At 42.2% G+C, this 20,272-nt stretch overlaps 1 protein-coding gene across 1 annotated transcript; it reads left to right on the forward strand.

Moving 5' to 3' along the window:
- The first annotated feature begins 70 nt into the window (after positions 1-70).
- On the forward strand, positions 71-19,175 carry snx33 (sorting nexin 33). Its single transcript, XM_055027762.1, has 2 exons — positions 71-1,914; positions 17,332-19,175. The coding sequence occupies exons 1-2, from the start codon at positions 480-482 to the stop codon at positions 17,583-17,585; spliced, it is 1,689 nt and encodes a 562-aa protein (XP_054883737.1). The 5' UTR covers positions 71-479; the 3' UTR covers positions 17,586-19,175.
- Positions 19,176-20,272: the final 1,097 nt, after the last annotated feature.

The raw sequence follows: 20,272 nt of genomic DNA on the forward strand, positions 1-20,272 counted from the left end.
GTCCACTTTGTCCTGAAAGCGTGTTTGTCTCTGAAGGCTTCAAGGATCCCGGGTGAAGCTCAGGAGCGATAAATGCACATCACGTTCAGGAAGCGCAGCTCAGAGAGGATTCTGCTGATCCACGGGGTTGTTGGAGGAGGACTCGGATGAAAACAGTTTTGGTTTCAGTCATATTGTTTTCATGTTGACGCAGACACATATGTTGCTTGCATATTGTGGAGTTGTAGCTTGAAGGTACGCAGTAAGAGCAGAGTCCTAAATGGGCTGATGATGTTTAAATGTGATTTAGACTTAAAAAGCAAAAGTAGATAGTGTTGTTTGAAACTAGGCTTTAGAAGATTATTTTTACTCAAGTCAGATTCTGCAGTATTACAGTAGGCTGTAGTCATATGTGTCCATGCAGCATAAAGTAGACTGTGCCAATCAAGGCATTATGTGCATGTAGAGGCTAAAGATTTGGGAGCCGCTTGTGTGTCAACATGTCAGTAAAAGGTGTTGCCATTTACACTTTTCTAAGTGAAAACAAGGAAGAGATCAACATCCAGGAAAATGAGGAAGTGGTTATCTTTGACGAGAACTCGGTGGATGGCTGGGTCTTGGGGGAAAACAGCCGAGGGGAGCGGGGTCTCTTCCCTAAATCTTATGTGAATATCATTCGCACTCGCTCCGACTCCAACGTGACGGACTGCTCCATAAGCCCGGCAGGCTCTTTAGGAAATGACTCCCCCCATCTACCGTCTACACCAAACACATCCATTAATTCTGCACAGATTTATGACGAAGACTACTACGATGACTGGGACGACTGGGACGACAGATCCACAGTGGTGGATGATGCTGATCACACTAACACTAGCACTACTGGAGCTAACGGACATATCTTTCAGGCCCCACCATCGAATAATCCTAACGTGCATTACCGGAACAAACCAGTCTCCGGACAAGACAGCATGGCCAGCGGCAGGAAGGGTAGCATGGTGGGCAGAAACTTGAACAGATTTTCCAGCTTTGTCCGCTCAGGCGTGGAGGCGTTTGTGCTTGGTGATGTCCCCATGATGGCAAAGATTGCAGAGTCGTACACCATTGAGATGGGTTCACTGGGACCTCAATGGAAGGCTAATCCCAGGCCATTCATCTGCTCTATTGAAGACCCAACCAAACAGACAAAGTTCAAGGGTATTAAGACCTACATATCATACAGAGTGACACCGAGCCACATAGGCCGGCCAGTGTACAGGCGATACAAACACTTTGACTGGTTGTACAACCGTTTACTGCACAAGTTCACTGTGATCTCTGTGCCTCACCTCCCTGAGAAGCAGGCCACCGGTCGGTTCGAGGAGGACTTTATCGAGAAGCGAAAGAGGCGACTGATTCTGTGGATGAACCACATGACCAGCCACCCGGTCCTCTCGCAGTATGAAGGCTTTGAGCACTTTCTGATTTGTGCTGATGATAAGCAGTGGAAACTGGGTAAGAGGCGGGCAGAGAAGGACGAAATGGTGGGAGCCCATTTCATGCTGACTCTTCAGATCCCCAACGAGCACCAGGACCTTCAGGACGTCGAGGAGAGAGTTGACAACTTCAAGACCTTTGCCAAGAAAATGGACGACAGTGTGATGCAGCTCACGCATGTTGCCTCCGAGCTCGTGCGTAAGCACCTGGGCGGGTTCAGGAAGGAGTTCCAGCGACTTGGGAATGCCTTCCAGTCCATTAGCCAGGCGTTCACACTTGACCCACCCTACAAGACAGATGCCCTCAACAATGCCATCTCCCACACTGGCCGCACCTATGAAAACATCGGAGAGATGTTTGCAGAGCAACCTAAGTATGACCTCTTCCAGATGTTGGATAAACTCTCGCTCTATCAAGGCCTGCTCGCCAACTTCCCGGACATCATTCATCTACAGAAAGGTAAAGAGTAGTTTCAACTTCCTGGAGAGTTCTCCAGAAAGTGTTCTGGAGAAGTGATTACAGCAAGTAATGTGATTACAGTAAACTGACTCACTCTTCAGCAAGCCAATTTTTTTCTGTTCCCAAAGATTTTCTGAAGTTTATTTTAGGAATCATGCAGTTGGCTTGGTTTTTCCAGACGTTATGCTAACATATCAAACTTTATGCCCACAATTCAATTATGATGCAGTAGGTCCTCCAGTTTTCTAAAACCATTTATTTCATACCTGATTCCCCCAAAAGCAATTGCAATGTCTGCGAAAACTTAATTAAAAATGACGAATAGTCTTCATAATATATAAAGTAGCTGCCATTAGGAAGTCCTTGACCTGTTTGATGTGTTCTGTAGAAACCATGGTGCTTCGATTCAGTTAATTTTGGTCATCAATAGAAAATAAATATGTCCAATAGCACATCAAGTTGCATTCAGTCCAGCTATTTTGGCTTCCCAAGCTGCATTTTCTTTAAAATGTTTTAGAGATGCTCTACGAAATACTCTGAGGATAGGCGAGATCTCTGTGAATAATTTGTTGGAGTTACGTTCCAAAATAGAAATCTGCAAATACGGACCCTCCGATAGCCATGGGATCAACTGTAACGGTAAAATCAAACAAATCCACAGTCACCAGGTAAAAACTGCACATGAAGTACTGTCTAAAACCAGAGTGCCCATCCAGCAGCGGCTCTGGATGGGTGGGAGATTCCCCGCCACCCCCATGCCAGTCCAGAAAACTCCCCTTGATGTGACTGGTGTTCTGCAGAACCAGACACAGCTGTGGCAACACTCACAACACACAAAACGGAGTTAGGCATTTTCCGGTGTGCTCCTTATTACTTTCTTCCCGTGCCCGACTTCTCTGAGGTCCACGGGAGCAGCTTTCTTGCTGTTATCCTTTCTAAAATGAAAGCTGCATGGGTGGCTTTAGGATGTTGTGCTGGGCAGCGGCAATAAATGTGAGTGCAAACAAAAGGCAGTTTAGGGCAGCACCAGAAAAAATATCAGTGTGCGTTTTATGTCTCTTTGTCCTGTTTTCTCAACCTCTCTATAGTCTCTGCTTGGTCTCTTCACATCTGGCTCACTCTTTTCATCTTTTCTCCTGCTGTCTCCTTCACACAGACGCTCACCTCGGAACGGTCTGACTGGGTACTTGCTCTGGTTTCAGTAACAGAGCATGTAAATTTCCAGTAGACTGAGAGCCTTGAACTCCAAAATTGCAGTACTTTGATCCTCTGCCAGGTCTAATCCCATTGTTAGAGGCAGCTCTCCTTTGAGTACAACCAAAGGTCCTGATCTGAAGGGTTAAGAACGTTGCATTGTCATAGAATAAAGGCCCTCCAAGGGGTTTTTGTGTGAGAGGCAGATGTGGGGATGGCAGACTGCAGCCAGACAGCCTGTTGTACTTCTCCTGTGTAGAATGATGTAGCTCAAGTTTGATCAGTCTTAATATGTTGGATTTTCCGCTGAAGATGATCCAAGTACATTTAGGTTAAACAAAAACAACAGAATTGTAGAATAGCAAAAGTTCTGGAGCAGATCTACCATCCATCCACCTTCTTTTCCTTGTGGGGTCACATCAAGGGGGTCTGGTGCCAGTCTGCAGCAGTCATTGTTCAAGAGGCGGGGCGCTTCATGGGCGGATTGTCCGTCAAACGCAGGGAAACACAAGCTGTGTTGCCGTTACGAATGTGCTCAGGTCTTTGTCTATATTCTGCTGATGTTGACAAAACACAGTTTTGCAATTGTGGTGTTTCCACCAGATAGGAAATTAAATTCAAAATCGCACGTGAATAAACTTGTTCATTAGAAAACATGGCAGCGGTAAACAGCTACATGGGATGTATTCATATTTCAGTCACGGTCTTAGCGCTCGTCGTCCACGAGCCGTCGGAGGTTCAGAAATAAAACAAATTAATTTACAAGCAACCTTTTCATAAAGATACAGGAGCTTGTTTTAAGTAGATAATTCCTCAATATTGATAAAAAAGTCATTGTTCCACTAGTAAATTATTTAATTTATAGGATACTTTCTCTATATTATAAGTAAAATAGTCTGCCAGTACTTTTTCATCAATGTTAAAGAAATTATCAACTTAAAACAAGCTCCTGTATCTTGCTTAAAAGGTACTTGTAGGTTAGTTAGAGTCTATATTTAGATATATTTGCACTAGAAACCGGACAGAAATGCCTGGTAAAATGTTAGGTTCTTGCAGTGCTACTAAGTAAACACAATGCTGCCACACAAACAATACAAAAGTGGCGCAGACTCCATGGTGGTGTAACGAAAATCAACTTGAAAGGAAGTTCTTCAAATGTTTTTATGATTCGACTCGACGATGGCAAATGAAGCACTTCTTCCTTTTCTACTTCAAACCGTAAATACCCCTAATAAAGCCAAATTGCGTAAGCTCATTTCGACAGGTGAAGTGTGACGTTGGCAACAGCTCCACAGCCTGTTGCACGACAGTTATTGTTGTTGGGATCTTGTGTCTTGAGATTTCGCCTGCACTTTCGGGTTCACCGGTCATCACCATCGTCTTTCTTCCTTCTCTGTCGTCAATGCGGACATCGGATCTCTTACATGTGGCTCAGCACAACAGCAAACCCTGACAGCAGCTTCTTTTTCTTTTTTCAGTTTGAGAAGGAACTCACTCTCATGGCATGCGTTTCAACAAGTTAGCCAGACTTTTTTAATACGGTCAAGAGAACCGCCTGGTTTCCACACGTTACAAAAACAACGAGCAGGCCGAATCGTATTCCGAAGGAGGGGGATCTGCTGCTTCCCAGCTGTGTGTCGGATGCAGCGCTCTGAGGAATCACACCAGCAGAACAAACCGTGCTCCTACGCTCTGCGATCTGTGACCGTGTGAGAACGCCCGAGACGGTGCGGCGTTATCTTTTGTGCGGTCGCGCCAGATGTAATCGGAGCAGTCGGGGTATGGTTTCGGGAACGTTTCGGTGGTTCTGTCACGGCACGTCTGGAGCCTTCACGTCCTGCGTCAGGTCGAGTGAACGGTGACGGTGCGCTCCCTCTTTTCTGACTGCTCACTCGTAAATCCCGACGATGCTCCGTCCTCGTCTGAACGCAGAATGCCTTGCCCACATGTCGCTGCATTCCTGTCAGAGTCGGCCCGGTCCGGGGAATGTTTCCCACTGACGGTGGTTACTGCTGTTTTCACCGCAGTCGCCTGTGACGAATTGAAAAAGGAGGTTAAATCACAGAGTGTTTGTTTTGCAAGGATGGGGGAAAAAAACCACCCCAGAAATGCACTTATTTGTCTTAAAATGAACCAAGCATTTGCAACAAGGTTGGTTGCCGTCATCACAGCTTGGAAAATGCTGAGTGTTTGTGTGAAAACTAAAGAAGCAGTCACTCTTTTTACACTGTAGTTGTTTTGCAACATTAACTTGTGTAAATGTCAAACAGCAAAAAGGCATAACATTCATAGTAATATAAACTTGAAAACTACAACAAAAGTGGGCGCTTTTTTGATATTTTAACCATATGAATTGAAATCCAAATAACAATTGATGGCAATATTATAAACATAATATACTGTGTACATATATATATATTGGAAATCTTACAAACAATATCAAAGTGACTGAAGTTCACTGCTTTGAAGAATCTATGTATAGTCTAGGATACTCCAAAATCAAGAGATTATGCTTCAAACCAATGTACGTTTAAAAATATCGCTGGAAAAAGCAATCTGGAAAGGTAAATCCAAAAAAGTGTCTGGAAACATAAAAGACAACAGAAAAAATAATCTTATGTACAAAGATTTGATCAACATGAATCAAAATGGAGGATAAATCAAGGAACGAGATTGTAGACGGTAAACGTAGGTACAAATTGGAGCGTGTCGGGTTCTAATCCTGAATAATGTAATTCCCCATTTAACTCCATGTAGCTATCTAAAATACAGACATTACCCTGTGGTTTACAAAGAAAAGCAGCTGGGGTGCTGTGCTGGCGCAAGGGTTAAGCACGACCCACATGAAGAGGCCTTAGTCCTCGAGGTCGCAGGTTCAATTCCCAGCTTGCTGACCTTTGCTGCAATTCTTCCCTCTCTCTCTTGTTCTACTTTCCTGTTTTAGCATTTTCCAGCATCCTGTAAGTTCCACGATAGCAACGGAGAGACCGTATCTCCCTTGCCTTGGTTCCTGCAGGCTAGGAGATACGGTCTCTCCGTTTTATTGTTTGCCTCGTTGGTGTGCAGCCTTTGAAGCGGCGACTCTTAGGAGTTATTGAGCGCCGTCGTTGGGGTCAGACTGGCTCTCTGTCTCCGGACATGTGACCTACTATCCAGGGCAGTGAAAGCAGAAGCTCTTTATCAGACATCTGAACTCTTCCTGCTGCAATGAGCAGAAAAACGGACAAATTTAGCTACTCTGTTGGGAAACAGTTATATTTAAGGCGGCTGGCGCAGTTTGGCTGCTGTGGATGCAAAAGGGTTGAAAGGAAACGATGAAGAAACCTCGTTTTGTTCTGTTTTTATTTGCAGCTCTGCAGGGAAAGTCTGGCAAGGCATTAAGCCGATGCATTTTTAAAGACGGTGGCTTTGAGTGCCAGGTTGCAGATGCTTTTACCGTGGTGATGTGCTCCCTGACGGACCTGTTAACGTACATGTCGCTTCTGCAACTGTACATTCAGAATGTTTGTGAGATGCCAGCAAAGAGATTAAAGTATGTCACCTTTTTCAAAAATATTTCTTTCCATATTTGTTGGAACTGTCACTATGTTGTGACATTTTGAGACGGATAATCTGTGAAAGATTTTGTACCTCAGTTCAGCCAGGAGGCAGGTCTTAGCGCTGCCAATCATGTTTGTGTACTCTCTGCTACGCTACCGCTTCTCCATTATAAATATTTGCAGATGCCGAGGCTAGTTAGCATAGCCACCGATAATGGTTTTAGTGAAACTGTGAGTTGTTTGTCTATCATTAGTATGTTTAACAGTACGTACAGGAGCTTGATTGACAGCACCAGGACCCTCCTTCTGACTCTCACTGGGTGTTTTCTGCATTTTTGAAGACTGCAATAGTAATCGCTGGAGTAATTTGACTTTTTTTCAGGCCAGACAGTCACAAAATGGTGAGTTTGAACAAATATGTAAAAAAAAAAAATTTTAGTAAAGGTTACGTACTGCAGCTTTAATGACAGCATAATGGTGCTGTCGGCCCATTGCTTTTCTGCTTACGTTACATTTTGCTGAATCGTCTCACGCCACTGCCGGGTGGGCTGACCTGAACGGTTCTTGTTCAGCGGTGGCCTTCTCCCTACTTGTAAAGTAAAACCTGACTGAAAAGCGTCGGCACACGGTGAAACAGGTTTGTCCACAGAACAGAGTGCTGATAGTTTCATGTGTTGTTCATGCTCTGATCAGAGTGTGGCTACGTCGGATGTTTGTGTGGTGTGGCCTTGGGGCCACCGGTAACCTGGCCCCCCTGAACACCTGACTGATTTTCTAATAGTGGAAAATGTTAGGTGTGTTTTTCTGTCTAATAACCATGCTGTTTGCATCCGTTTTAAATTCACCTCCAACAGGATAACCTCTCTACCCGGTGACTTTCACTTGAAAGCAGACTTTGGTGAACCCAAATCTGCTTTTGGTTAGTTTATTGGACGTGGAAAATGCTGTCAAGTAGAAAGCATTTAAAAAAAAAAAAGAAAGAGTGACCCAAATTCTTTTTCCAAGAATGCTCTTATTTTTCCTATCTTTCCTTATTATTATTATTTTTTTTATTCATCAAACACAAAAGATATTTTGTTTTTATCTGGATGCCTTTCTTCTAATAAGGGAAATTTGCCTGAAAAGTTTTAACTCTACCTTGGTTTATACATCCATTACCTTCAAAACAAATCCACCCCATTACCTCTCGATTTATTGATTGGCAGCTAAGACAAAAATAAACGTTAGGTATTTTGTTTTTAAAATATGTACTTATTCTTTCACCCTTGAGTATTTTAAAAATATCCAATTTCAACCAACGTGACAAAAAGTCTAGAAATCACAGCAAAAATACTAAATCTTACCAAGTATTTCTGTCTAGTCACTCGTGCAAAACTCTTAGTGTACTAGAAATAATACATAGTGACATAAAATTAGCTTTTGATCAAGCTATAGGAGCTTGTATTAAGGCAATAATTCCCTAACATTGATGGAAAAAGTGACAATTACACTGGCAACGTTTTGTCATTTAGCGACTTTAACTACGTTCCTATTATAAATATGTGCAAAACTTTGTCAATATTCCACTAATGTAGAAAAAAACCCCTCAGTTATGCAATTGTGATGTTTCCATTAAATAAGAAACCCAATTAAAATCATACGCGAGTTTGTTTGTTGTCACACTCCACCCTCTAACCACTTCATGTCGCCATTGTTCTGTGTGGCCACGTCTGCTTGTTGACCGTGTGACTTGTGTGATATGAACGTGTTTCCATTGCAGTTTTTGTGAAACAAACCGATTTTCACAAAACTCATCCTAGTGCCAAAAGTTTGTTTTAAATAAAAAATTAAGTTTTTCTTGCGTTTTCTTTTTAAATTGCCGTTAAGCAAATGTGTTTTCAAACTCCCAAATTGTGCAATTACATGGTCAATGGAAACAGCTTCTGTCAACCTTTCAGACCAAAGTAGCTAAATATTTGTCTGATTAGATAAATGTATGATCTATAAATTATAGTACAATCAGATGGTCTAATTAGTCTTTTCCTGGCCGACAGCCATTGCTTCTTTTACTATAACTCACTCAAAATCATTTGTGGAAACTAATAGGCAGCATAACATATTCTGCAGGTTTCTTGATAAGATGGCGTTTTGAATGCTATAGAAAATAAAGGAATGATGTGATTTATAGATCATGGCACATGTCCTTCATAGACATTGATCAGGATTTTGAGCTCAGATTTTTGATCGCTTGCTTATTCAAAGATGTTATTGTCACTTTGTGGCAGCCGGAAGAAGTATTTCTGCGATCAATCAAAGTCTCTTTGGTAAGAGGTAACGTCACGCCAGGTGTGAAAGGCAAGTCCAGGCAGTCACACAGGATGAGGTTCAGGACAAACTGAATGCAGATCTGCCACCGTAAACAGCCTTCAGCATCCTCTGTAAGTGAGGAATGTCAGTGCCAGTGATGGGACGGTGAGAAATGCGCGCAGCTGCTGCTGGACAGCAAACAGACCATCACTTTCAATGGAAAACTTCCAAACGACTGCCAACATTTTCAAAGCTGACACTGGCCGACTTTGCTGTGACGCATATCGGCTTCCTGGAGCTCCTCTGGTGCTTCTTAAGCTTTAATCTCCTCGTCGACGCCAATAGCTAAATCATGATCGTCACTCAGTGCCAACTTCCTCAGCGAAGAGCGTTGTTTTAAAGATATTTGGATTGACGGTCAGGTGACCGTCAATCAAACACGAAGTCGGCAGATTACTGGTCACCGGCTGAGCGTTTTATGAAACACACAACAAGGTGCGCCAAAGAGCTTGAGGTTGATGACGGCGTATAAAGTTTTGATCCATTTAAGGCCTTGAGGAGGAAAAAAAAAAATCTGTCATTTAAATTATCTTTTGCAACAATTATCTTATCTTCTAGCAGAGTTTAGACTTCAGGTGTAACAAAACCCCAGAAACAGACAAGAACAAAACCCCCTGATTACTTACTAGCTAAAGCCATCGTTATAGAGATGCCATCATATTGGTTGCGGTCGCCATCGAGACAGAAGTATCCCCTCGTGAAATTGAGCAAGTTTTTATTTCTGTTAAGATGGGTAGACGGAAAGATATTACTTCGATTGACCTAAGATCATTTATCACAGGAACATTTGCAACTCCGTTAATTATCTCTGGCTGCCATTGCAACACTACATAACTTTACAGACAGGAACATCTGCTCTATAACAAAAGAGTTGATGTAATGGCAGACTATGTTTCCCTCGGAGGGGATTTGAGGACATCTGAACTCACAGATCTCTACCAAACGGCGCAGAACTGAGTTTGAGTGTTCAGAGTTCTTTTGTTCGATGCGTGATGGCGTCAGACAATTGATTTTGCTTTTTGGGGGGTGGATATATTTGAATGTGGACCAAGTTTGAATAGCAGACCGAAAATAAAACAAACAAACAATAAATCCCCAGGAGCAGCTTGGAAATCCAAAATGTGCTTGAGCAACTTTTGATCTCCCAGCGAAAAGAATCACTTTGGCGGTGAGGAAACGTCGGGATAAACACGAGGGCTGTCAGCGATGATGAATAACTGTGGATTTGTGAAGCATATCTGAGCGTATCCCTCCTGGCAAATATCACGATGGCGCTGATGTCTGGCACGTGGGGGACCGATTGATTCTGTAGCGTGTGTGTAGATTCAAAGTATACGAATTAGAAAAAAAAAAACCCTGTAACATCTGTTGAACGTCTGTTCATGACTTTAATTAAGAAGTTAGAGATATGAGCTCCGCAGCTTTTTTTGGGTGCTCGTCGTGTCTCTCTGACCTCCTCAACGGTCAACAACGTTGGGGAGTAAAGTCCGCAGGAACGTGGCAAGTCGGACTCAATACTTCTGGTCACTTGTAAGCTCGTGCGGCTCTGCTTTCCGTCCGTCACCACCAGAAGGCGTTTGTTTTTGTCCTTACTGTTTCACTGTTTGTAGCAGAAATAGCTCTGGAACTGCAGCTCTGCTTTATATGTTTATGTCCTTAGCAGCTAAATGATACAACTTAAAGCTTAGTCAGCAGATTTTTTTGTGTTTCCTCCCCCCCCCAAAAGGCTTTTAAGGGCTGCTTTATACTCTGGCAGAGATTGCAGAGTCCTTTTGACCCCAAAGTGCATTCTTGAAGCCTCTTGTGTTTTTTCCCCTGTTCTTTTCCCTTCTTAAGCTTTCCTCTTTCGCTTAATCTCTTTCGCATATTATGATTCATGTATTGGCTTTTTTTTCTCCCTCTTCTCTATTGTCTGCTGATCTCCTTACCTCAGAAAATGTTTCAAAGTTCAAGTTACAGGACTAAGGCGATATATTGTAACAACCTATGTTTATTTATGATGTACTGTTAAGATACAGTAGGTATGTATCTTAACAGAGGTCGTTTTTCTTTTTGTTTTTTTCTCAAAGCAAAAAAAAATAAAATAAAATGCAACCTGTAAATCAAATGGATCAGTCAAAAGCTGCTGCATAAACTTTGCTTGTTTGGGCACGTTTTGTACTGGCAGCTTTTCACACTGAATAAGTTCAGTGAACTTTATTCAGGCACACTCTGGGTGGATTCATACCAGTTCTGTTTGGTCCGATTTAATCGAACTCCAGTTTCTTTGCCTAGAATGTCTGCTTTGTTTACGGAGGTGTGACTGTGTAATCAAACTCTTGAAAACTCTGGTCCACCTACGTACCTCGGTCTCGGTCGGCTTTTTAGACCGGAAACCGCTCCAAAAGCAGGAAGCGGATCATTGCGCAAGGCATTTTGGGTAAATGTAACCAAACGTGCAGGTCCAGTGCTTAAGAAATGGCTTGGGGTCTTTTACCAATGACAAAAGAGAAATCCTATAATTGCTAAAATCATTGGATTGTGATCTAAAGTTTGAAGCAGCTGCTAGAACACAGTATATTCATCATCATGTTCTGGAAATCAGAGCTTTGATTGTTGGTGACATGGTGCGTTATGCTAATGGAAGTAGTCTTCAGGAGATTGGTACACTCTGGTGTTGAAAGATGGGCATTTGTTGGTCAACACCAGTACTCAATCCCAATAGAAAACAAATGTTTCTGTATACAATTTCCTTCTAAGAGTTGTAATAGATGCTGATGGCTGTAGGCAAGAGGAATCTCCAGTAGCAGCAATCTGCATTACAGAGAATCTGAAGAAGTCTCAGACTGAAGACGTTATATAATCTCCAGAGATGGCTGAGCCTGTGTGAACTGCAGCCTACGCTTCCTGATTGGCCCCCAGTTTGGGGTTCGTCTGCCGTGGCCTATCCGCTTCAAGGTCTGACGATGTGTTTTATTTTCTGAGACTGATGTTGCTGCTTGTGAAAATCTCATAGGTTCCACAGTGGCTGAAATGACTATACCAGTCGATTGGGCACTAACCGCCTTACCACATCCAAAGTTAGCTAAACCAAATCTCCTTCCCATTCTGGTGCTCGGTTTGACCTTCAGAATGTTGTTTTCAATAAATGCGGAGTTGCTGCTGTGCAAAGTACCTGATTTGCCATTTTTCTTTTTACTGCCAATTGAACCAGTGTACCCAATAAAGTGGCACGCTAGATTTGGCCCCCTGGGTTACCAAGTGGAACTTCTAACTGCTAATTAAAGACGTAGACGGTACATTACTCAAAGCTGTGGTCTGACAGTTCTTTGTGACTTAGACGTACATGTAATATTGTTGCAAACTGCGAGCGTTTAACCAAAGGCTTATTTTGAAGCAACTTATCGGGGTTCGTGTGAACGCTGGGAATGTTTGGAGTGTGGCTGACATAAACCTCAGACTAACAATCGAGAGGAAAGTACATTCTTCTGATGCAAAACAAAGCTAAATAGCTTTTTGAACAAACACCTTTTTGAAAATATTAAACTGCAGCTTGCTCTGTCTTATGGCTGCGAATCTGCTGATTGTCATTGTCTCAATAGCTACCTTGTCAACAAGACAGTTTCTGGTCATGTTTGCCCATAATAATTAGCTGTTATTTAGACATGTATAGAATTTCCTCTTTCTTTGTAGAACAAACTTGCATTTCAAATATTTCCCCTTATACATAGCTAACAGCAGGGGATTATGGATAATACATTTTACATCCTTTTTTCCCTCAATTTCATGCTAATTTGAACAAAAAGTGTAACGGAAGGGGAATTCTTTATCGTATTCAACATGCAACAAAACTTTGATCTAATTTGATTTTTTTTAGCACGTTAACACACTGTCGATCACTTCTGAACAACAACACCCCAGTTGCATTATGGCCAGGTGAATGCTCCAAGGCCTCAAAGTTTATGAGAAAACTTTAGTATCAGGAAATAGAGTTATGATTTCTAAATCCCATTAAGAAAAATCTTCTGTGTTTATTTCACAGGAATGTAATGTAAATAATACTGAATTAGCTATTGTTTGTGATTTATTATTATTATTATGTGTCATGACATTAACTCCCCAGTCAGCGGTGACGTACAGATCTACCAGGCACGTTTTAGATGTTTCCCTGAATGAACACAACACCTGGCTCAGTTTGGTGGGTAAATAACAGGCGTCTGCAAGCTGCTGAGGAAATCCATTGTTTTGAATCGGGAGCGGGGAAAACGCATGCAAACCCTGCGGATTAGCGTGCGATCACGGTCAGAGAAAACCCCACGATCTCTAAAGGCAGACCGTCTCGTTCTGACATACGCATGTGCCTTTCCATTTTGTCTCGCTTTATTTGCCTTACTTGCGAAATGACAAAGAACGACATGTTATCAGTTCCCAGCAGCGCTCGACATGGACGCACTCGGAGCCCTTTGCTTTTACTGGTCGGGAGTGTTTTTTTGTGGCAGCAAGCCTCATTTGTACTCCCTTTCAAATGTTTACTTGTGTGTGCAATGAGAATAACAGTCACTAATCTTACTCAGTCACGTTAGGCCTTTTCGATGTTTGAAGTGTACGAGGCCTATTCCCGGATTGGTTTATTTTATATACGCTCATGAGTCACTCTGGTTGTGCAAAATCCAAATGGCTTTTTATCCCCTCCAACCCCTCAAATGGTCTACGCTTTTGTTGTTGCTTTTCTTTTTTGTACTTAAATATTACCAATGTGGAAAATATTCCGTATCCAAAGTCTGTTTCAGTCAACTGGTTCATGCACTACTAAATATTATCTTAAGAGATCATAACCATGTCGTCATTCTTAAGGTATTTTTCTCCCCTCGGCTTCTGGGAACTAAAAGCGTTGCGCAATTTCAAAATGTGATTTGAAAATGGCAGCAGCAGCTTGGTGATTATCCGCCGGAGCTGTAGCTTTGTTTTTCTGCGCTCGCCAACTTTAACTTCTCAAAATCTTTATTGGGCTCAATTTAGTCCACACACCTCATTTAATTTAAAAATTTTATTATTATTTTTTTTTAAGAAAACCTAAAAGCCACTACTTTATGCGCTGAATCGTGTTGGTATGCCACATAAAAGCTTCACAAAACACACCGACGTCATCGTGTGACAAAGCGTGAAAATGTTTAAGGCATATAAATACTTTTGCAAGGCGCTGTAGTCACAGCTCATTCTTGTCTAGAGAGGAGCTGTTTGGTTTTTTTTTTTGGTTTTTTCTGGCTGTTAAGATTTTAAAAATACTCAACAGGAAGGAGTGATTTTTATAAACTGGGACAGGAAACCAAATGAAATAGAGCTAAAATAGACACAATTGACCTGAAAGTGGATTTGTGAGGAATCTGCTGTCTGAGGAGAAAAATAACGACTCAGCTGGAAATCAGCCACCGGGGGAATCGGTGGGGAAAAGGCTGTCAGCACCAACGCTCAGGTACAAGTGGACCGTAACCTCAGTCTGGATTGTAAACACATAAGTGGAATTTAAAGGGACATTTCACTGCTAGATTTTGTTTATGGGACAAAAGGATGAAAAGACGCATTGGTTTTCAGAGCGCTTCCTGTAGCTGCTCTGCTGTGACCTCTGGCCCAGAGAGGACTGTGGGAATCTTGGAAGTCGGTCAGCCACAGGACTGTAATCCTACATAATCCCAACTATTTTCCTCCCCTCAGCTCCTCTGACATACTGGGACGTCTTTCTTAGTTATCCAAGATTTCTCAGTTCGGTTCTGCTCAGGTCGCAACATTAGCTGTAAGAATATGGAGGCTGGATCAGCACTGTCAGGCGTTTTTACTGCTGGCTTCTATAGCGAGACCCCTGATGACGTCTCAAACGTTCAGTCATTGATCATTAGCAGCAGTTTTGCACATTTTTCGTTCCTGCTACACAGATTTGCTTTGAGATTGCCTTACAATGTGAAGGTTTCAGTGCTTGTTGATGATCTGGAACAGACTATAGAATCATGCTGACAATCGCATCGATAAACTTTGTTTTTCCCGCAACTTGGATAACAGATAACAGATCATGGCAGCAATCCTGTCAGATTGATACCACATAAAGGCCACTAGAGCCAAAAAATTCTTAAAATGAATAAAGGAAAAAAAAATGTTCTCTTCAATCACTGTCACCAAAACAGACCAGAGACATAAAACTAGAGCAGATTTGCTAAAATTCATCCTTAATTAATTGGGAACAGATTAGCTAATTAATTAAGAATTGTTTGCTAATTTGCTAGCTGAGATTGTTTAGCAGGTTTGTTTGTCAAGCCTCAGCTAATTAATTAGGAATTGATTTGTGTATTTTCTGACTATAGGAGATCCACAGCATCGATAGTGGTCAACTTTTAGACGCGTCTCTGCTTCAGCACACCTGAGACAAATAATGATCTGAATAGCAGGACTCAAGAGAACTGCACTGCATACTGAGGAGATAATTCAGCAATCTGTTCCAGGAGTGCTGGACCAGGAACAAGTTGAAGGGTTGCAGGACTCCGGCCCACAAGGCCTGGATTTGAAGACTCCAGATGTTAGACCCTTTCAGGTTGCGGTTGCTGGATCCGGATTGAAACTCTGATTAGCCAGAATTTGCTTTCTATTCTCCGGGAAAAAATAACAAAGTTTGTTTTGCTGGTTGAAGTCAAAGCTTGTGAGATTTTAACTCGAGTTTTGCTGAAAGGACGCCGACGTTTTACCATCAAGCAGAAACTGTCTTCCTCAGACGACGTTTAGCTTCAGTTGGATACCACATCAGGTCATCTTCCTCCTCGCATCATTCTCTCTCTCTTTCTCTCTCTTTCTTCTTTCCAGTCAGGAGTGCTTTTTCTTTATGTTTCCCAGACGTGCTCTCTGTTAAAACTCATTCTCGTCTCATGTGAAAGGCAGAACACACAAATGTAGGTCAGCGCCACAGACTGCACAGTCCACACACACACACACACACACACACACACACACATATCTCCTCCTCCTCTACTGGAAAGGCTGCGAGTGCTGTTCATGCTTTCCCACCCTTGTGCCAGGCATTCCACACAAAATGTAGCGTTGCATGACTTCACAGATTCAGCTTACGGATGCGAGAGCGACGGGATCGTTTTAAGACGGCCCCCCTCTCTGCCCCCCGTCCCCCAGTTCATCCAGACTAGACCGCCTCTGCTTACCTCCACAGAGCCCGATTGAGCGAATCTAAATTCGAAAGTGTGTTTCCAAATGCGCAACTAGGACAGACTCACTAATCTGTAAAGCTTCATGGCGACGTGCCACTGGGCTGCCATGTTCTGCTCAAGGAAAGTGACTTCATGGCAGTGTGGGCGGATGTGGTTTGAACTTGTCCTCATTCCACTGAAGCAAGATGGTTGGTATGCAGTAAAACAGGACGAGACGGTGTGCTTGGCGTTCTACCTACAGAAGTGTGGAGGGTTACGGCCCCACGTAGGCGTTTATTGATTGGTTTATACATTTTCAGCTGCAGTACAAAGTTGGCTCATTGTTCTACGCTTCGCTTCGTTTAGAGCAGGGGCGTCGAACTCATTTTCACCTGGGGCCAGATATGATATCAATAAGAAGCTGTTTGTTTCAGCGTTCGATAATTGTTTCTCAAAGTGAAACTGATCAACCCAGAGAGGATTTTGTGATTGTCTCTGTGGGGTTTTTTGTTGTTGTTTGTTTTGCACACATTTTGTGCCGCTAATTTAGAAATGTTTGTGAGGAAATTTTTACGACATTTGCGCTAATGTGTGATATTAAATGTGACTTTTTATCAACATCTAATAAGGCTGAGGCAGCATTCAAAAAAAAAAATTGGCCACCTGACCAATTTTTGAGAAAATTGTCCCTTTTTTTTGGCCAATTTTGACAAAAATTTGCAGTAAAATCTGAAAAAAATTTGAATTTTGCAGATTTGTGAAAAACTGGAGGGACTTATTGACATAATTTGGAGTCTAGAGGGCCACATTAAAAGCTATGGCAGGCCAGATTTGGACCCGGGCTTTGAGTTTGACACATGTGGTCCAGAGGGTCTGGACTCCAGAACTGATATGCTACACTGGATTAGTTTAGGGGCGACTTGTCTTGCTTCCAAACTTGTCTTGGAAGCAAGGCGAGTTGAACATCGTCAGGGGACTTCATCAACCCTAAGTTGTTAAATCTGTTTACTTGACAACACCAGGAGCAAATGCTTTGCTGCGTGTCGTTAGCTTTTGTAGCTGAAGCCACAGTTCTTTAAAAAAGAACATCCTTAGAAAAATGCTGTGAAGTAAAATCATCTTAATTCTACTGAACTGACGTGAAAGTGTAACGCTGCGTTTCCCGTGTCTCCATGCAGGCGCCTTCGCCAAGGTGAAGGAGAGCCAGCGGATGAGCGACGAGGGGAAGATGGACCAAGACGAAGCAGACGGGATCAGGAAACGCTGCCGGACTGTGGGCTTCGCCCTCCAGGCAGAAATGAGCCACTTCCATCAGCAACGAGAGGTGGACTTCAAAGACATGATGCAAGCCTACCTCAGGGAGCAGATAGCCTTTTACCAGCGTGTCGTCCAGCAACTGGAGCGCACCCTGCGCATGTACGACGGCCTTTGAACACTCCAGACTCACTCCACATGCCAAAACGTCAAGAAGAAAAGAACACATTTTGACTCCCTTTTTTTCATATATCAGGGTGCTGTATAGGCGGAAAAGAAAACCCGGTAGTTACTGAAGCGATGCACAAAGCCAGCCATTAATTCACTCTGATGGATTCAAAGAAACGTTTTTAAAAAGACCTACTTTTTTATATCTAAAATACACTTCAAATAGGCAAAGTCAGTATATTTTATATAATTTGTTGTTTATGACAATGAAAATGAAAAGTACAGGTTAGATAGGGATACACATAAATAAAGCCATAAAGAAGGCCCTGTGCTTTTCTTCTCTTAAAGCGATCCGTGAATAGTTGTACCGATAGACTTTTATTTCACAGAGAAAAACAATACAGTAGCTTTTTTTAAAATCTGCTTAGTTCTTACAAATTTAAATTAAATATTGACATGCGGACGTCGCATTGAGTTTAGCCATTTTAAACTTACCTTAAAATGGCTAAACTCGTCTTTTGCCTAACAATATTATTATACGACGGGAGGAATCTGTGTCTTCACTGAATTTTCGATGAGAAATCTTCACTCCGCAACGCATTCTGAGTAGATGGCGCCAGCTCCGACAGTCATTTTGTGCTATAAATGACGTTGCGTTCTGTTTCAGCTTGAAGTGAAGCGCGATTAAACAGAAGGCAATGGAGAAAAGACAAGAAGAAACGAGGATGAGGAGAGATTCGGCTGAAAAAGCTAGAGTTTGCGCTGGTTTTTTAGCTCCAGCTAACAGTGTTAGCTCCAGCTCCTCTGCCAGGCATACCGCATGTTAAAAATGGCCGCCCCCGCATGTGCACAATGTAATAAAGACGTTTTTGAAGTGATTATGATTTTTTTTATTTTGCAAACAACTTTTAGGTTAATTTAAAAAATGACATATTTTTCGTAGCCAATATGTTCTAAGCTAGTCATGGTAACTCTTTTCCAGGATCAATTCAGGCTTTATATTTAAACCAAAAAGATGAAAAGAATCAAACATAATGGCACACATATATATTTTTTACACCGGCCGTTGAATGATCTGGATTTTCTTTTTCTGCTCAGTATCGAGGAATGTTAGCTTGACTTTGCTGAGAGCGCATCCTGCTCAGGTCTTGGCTGCTTCAACTTTCATGTCACTAAGGCCTCGACTCGCTTTGGGACGACTGCAGTCGATTTTCAGTAGCTTTCTTTCAGTTTGTGCCTTTGGGGAAACTTTGCTTTTTCATAATATTTTGTGAGTTTAGCATTTTCTTCTTGTGTACCCCAGGGGGGAATTGTTGGTATGAGCTTAGTGTGTCTGGACAAGTTTGCACATGTCTTTTTCATGGTCGTAGTCATGGGTTTGTTTTACGTTGTGAGGCTGAAGTCTTAAGATGAGTCAAAAGCTGTGCTTAACTCCCTGCTACACAGGGGAGAAAAACAAATGTATAACTTTATATGTAGCAGCAATTTGAAATTACGTCATGGAAACAGTGTAGAGAGTGAAAGGGACACACTGTCTTATGTGCTGGATGAAAGAAATGGTAGTGCTCTCATGTTTGTACAATAAAGAGATATTACTATAGTTTGTGTGTTTTTTATCTTAAGCTTCCATTATGTCATGATTATACACATCTGAAAGACCTGCGGGACTTTTGCTCTATTACAAAAATAATGATTCTCTGAACTTCTTCAAGCCCCCCAATTACCAAAATATTTATTCAGCTGTAATATTTAATGCCATGCAGGCATGGTTCCACGGTTCAAGTCACAACGTAAGTGTTTCATGGCTTATCTAACACTTTGAAATGAACTAGTTTATGTTTGCTGCTCATTGTGTGAAATCTGAAAAGGAGAGCAGAAACAAAATTATTTGTTTTCTCTTGATTTATCGGCCTTAGCGGCTCAGTTCTGGGAAAACGTCCCACAACGTTTATGTAGGAATGTGCACTTTATGAATGTTTCAGCAGTCTTACTTGGGAGCATTTCTGAGGTCAGACAATGATGTTGGACATCTTTTAGTCACTTCTCTGAACGTGCCAGTCAGGTTCTTCCACACCACTCTCATGTCTCCAATTCATGATTGGCCTTCATGTCGAAACAGGAACGGAGCCAAAATTGGGGATATGAAATGATCCAAAATGTCTTGGTAAGGCAAAGCAATGATAGTTCCTTTCACTGGAACTAACTCCTGAAAGACAACGTCGCACCGCCCCCAGCAACAATCTGTACGGTTGACACAATGCCATCAGGTAAGTGATTTCCGCCTGGGAGCTGCTCGTCCAAACTCACTTAATAGATTGCCAAAGCACATGAATCGTAAATGTAGAGGACACTGGTCTCGACTCAAGCTGTACTGGATTTTATACACCTGTGGCCATGAACGTGATCTGATCATTTGATGGTCGACCCAAAACTTTTAGAAGCGTATATAAACATGTCGAACCAGTATAATACGGCCACATGGGCCGATTCAAATCAAAGACGTTCCAATTTGATGATCCCAGTTGGAATACAACATACTTAAACTGACCTTAAAATGGCTAAACTCGTCTTTTGCCTAACAATATTGTTATACAACGGGAGGAATCTGTGTCTTCACTGAATTTTCGATGAGAAATCTTCTTTCAGCCCAAACAGCTGGTTGTTTTCAAGTTTAAAGAAAGAGTTGTAGCATATTTA

This window comes from Poeciliopsis prolifica, unplaced genomic scaffold, assembly GCF_027474105.1.
Source record: "Poeciliopsis prolifica strain line A6 unplaced genomic scaffold, Auburn_PproV2 SCAFFOLD001, whole genome shotgun sequence".
NCBI classification, from domain to species: domain Eukaryota; kingdom Metazoa; phylum Chordata; class Actinopteri; order Cyprinodontiformes; family Poeciliidae; genus Poeciliopsis; species Poeciliopsis prolifica.

Coding starts and splice junctions, on each gene's coding strand:
- snx33 (XM_055027762.1), top strand. CDS start 480: ATGTCAGTAAAAGGTGTTGCCATTTACACTTTTCTAAGTGAAAACAAG. Junction 1,915..17,331: donor CATCATTCATCTACAGAAAG/GTAAAGAGTAGT, acceptor GTCTCCATGCAG/GCGCCTTCGCCAAGGTGAAG.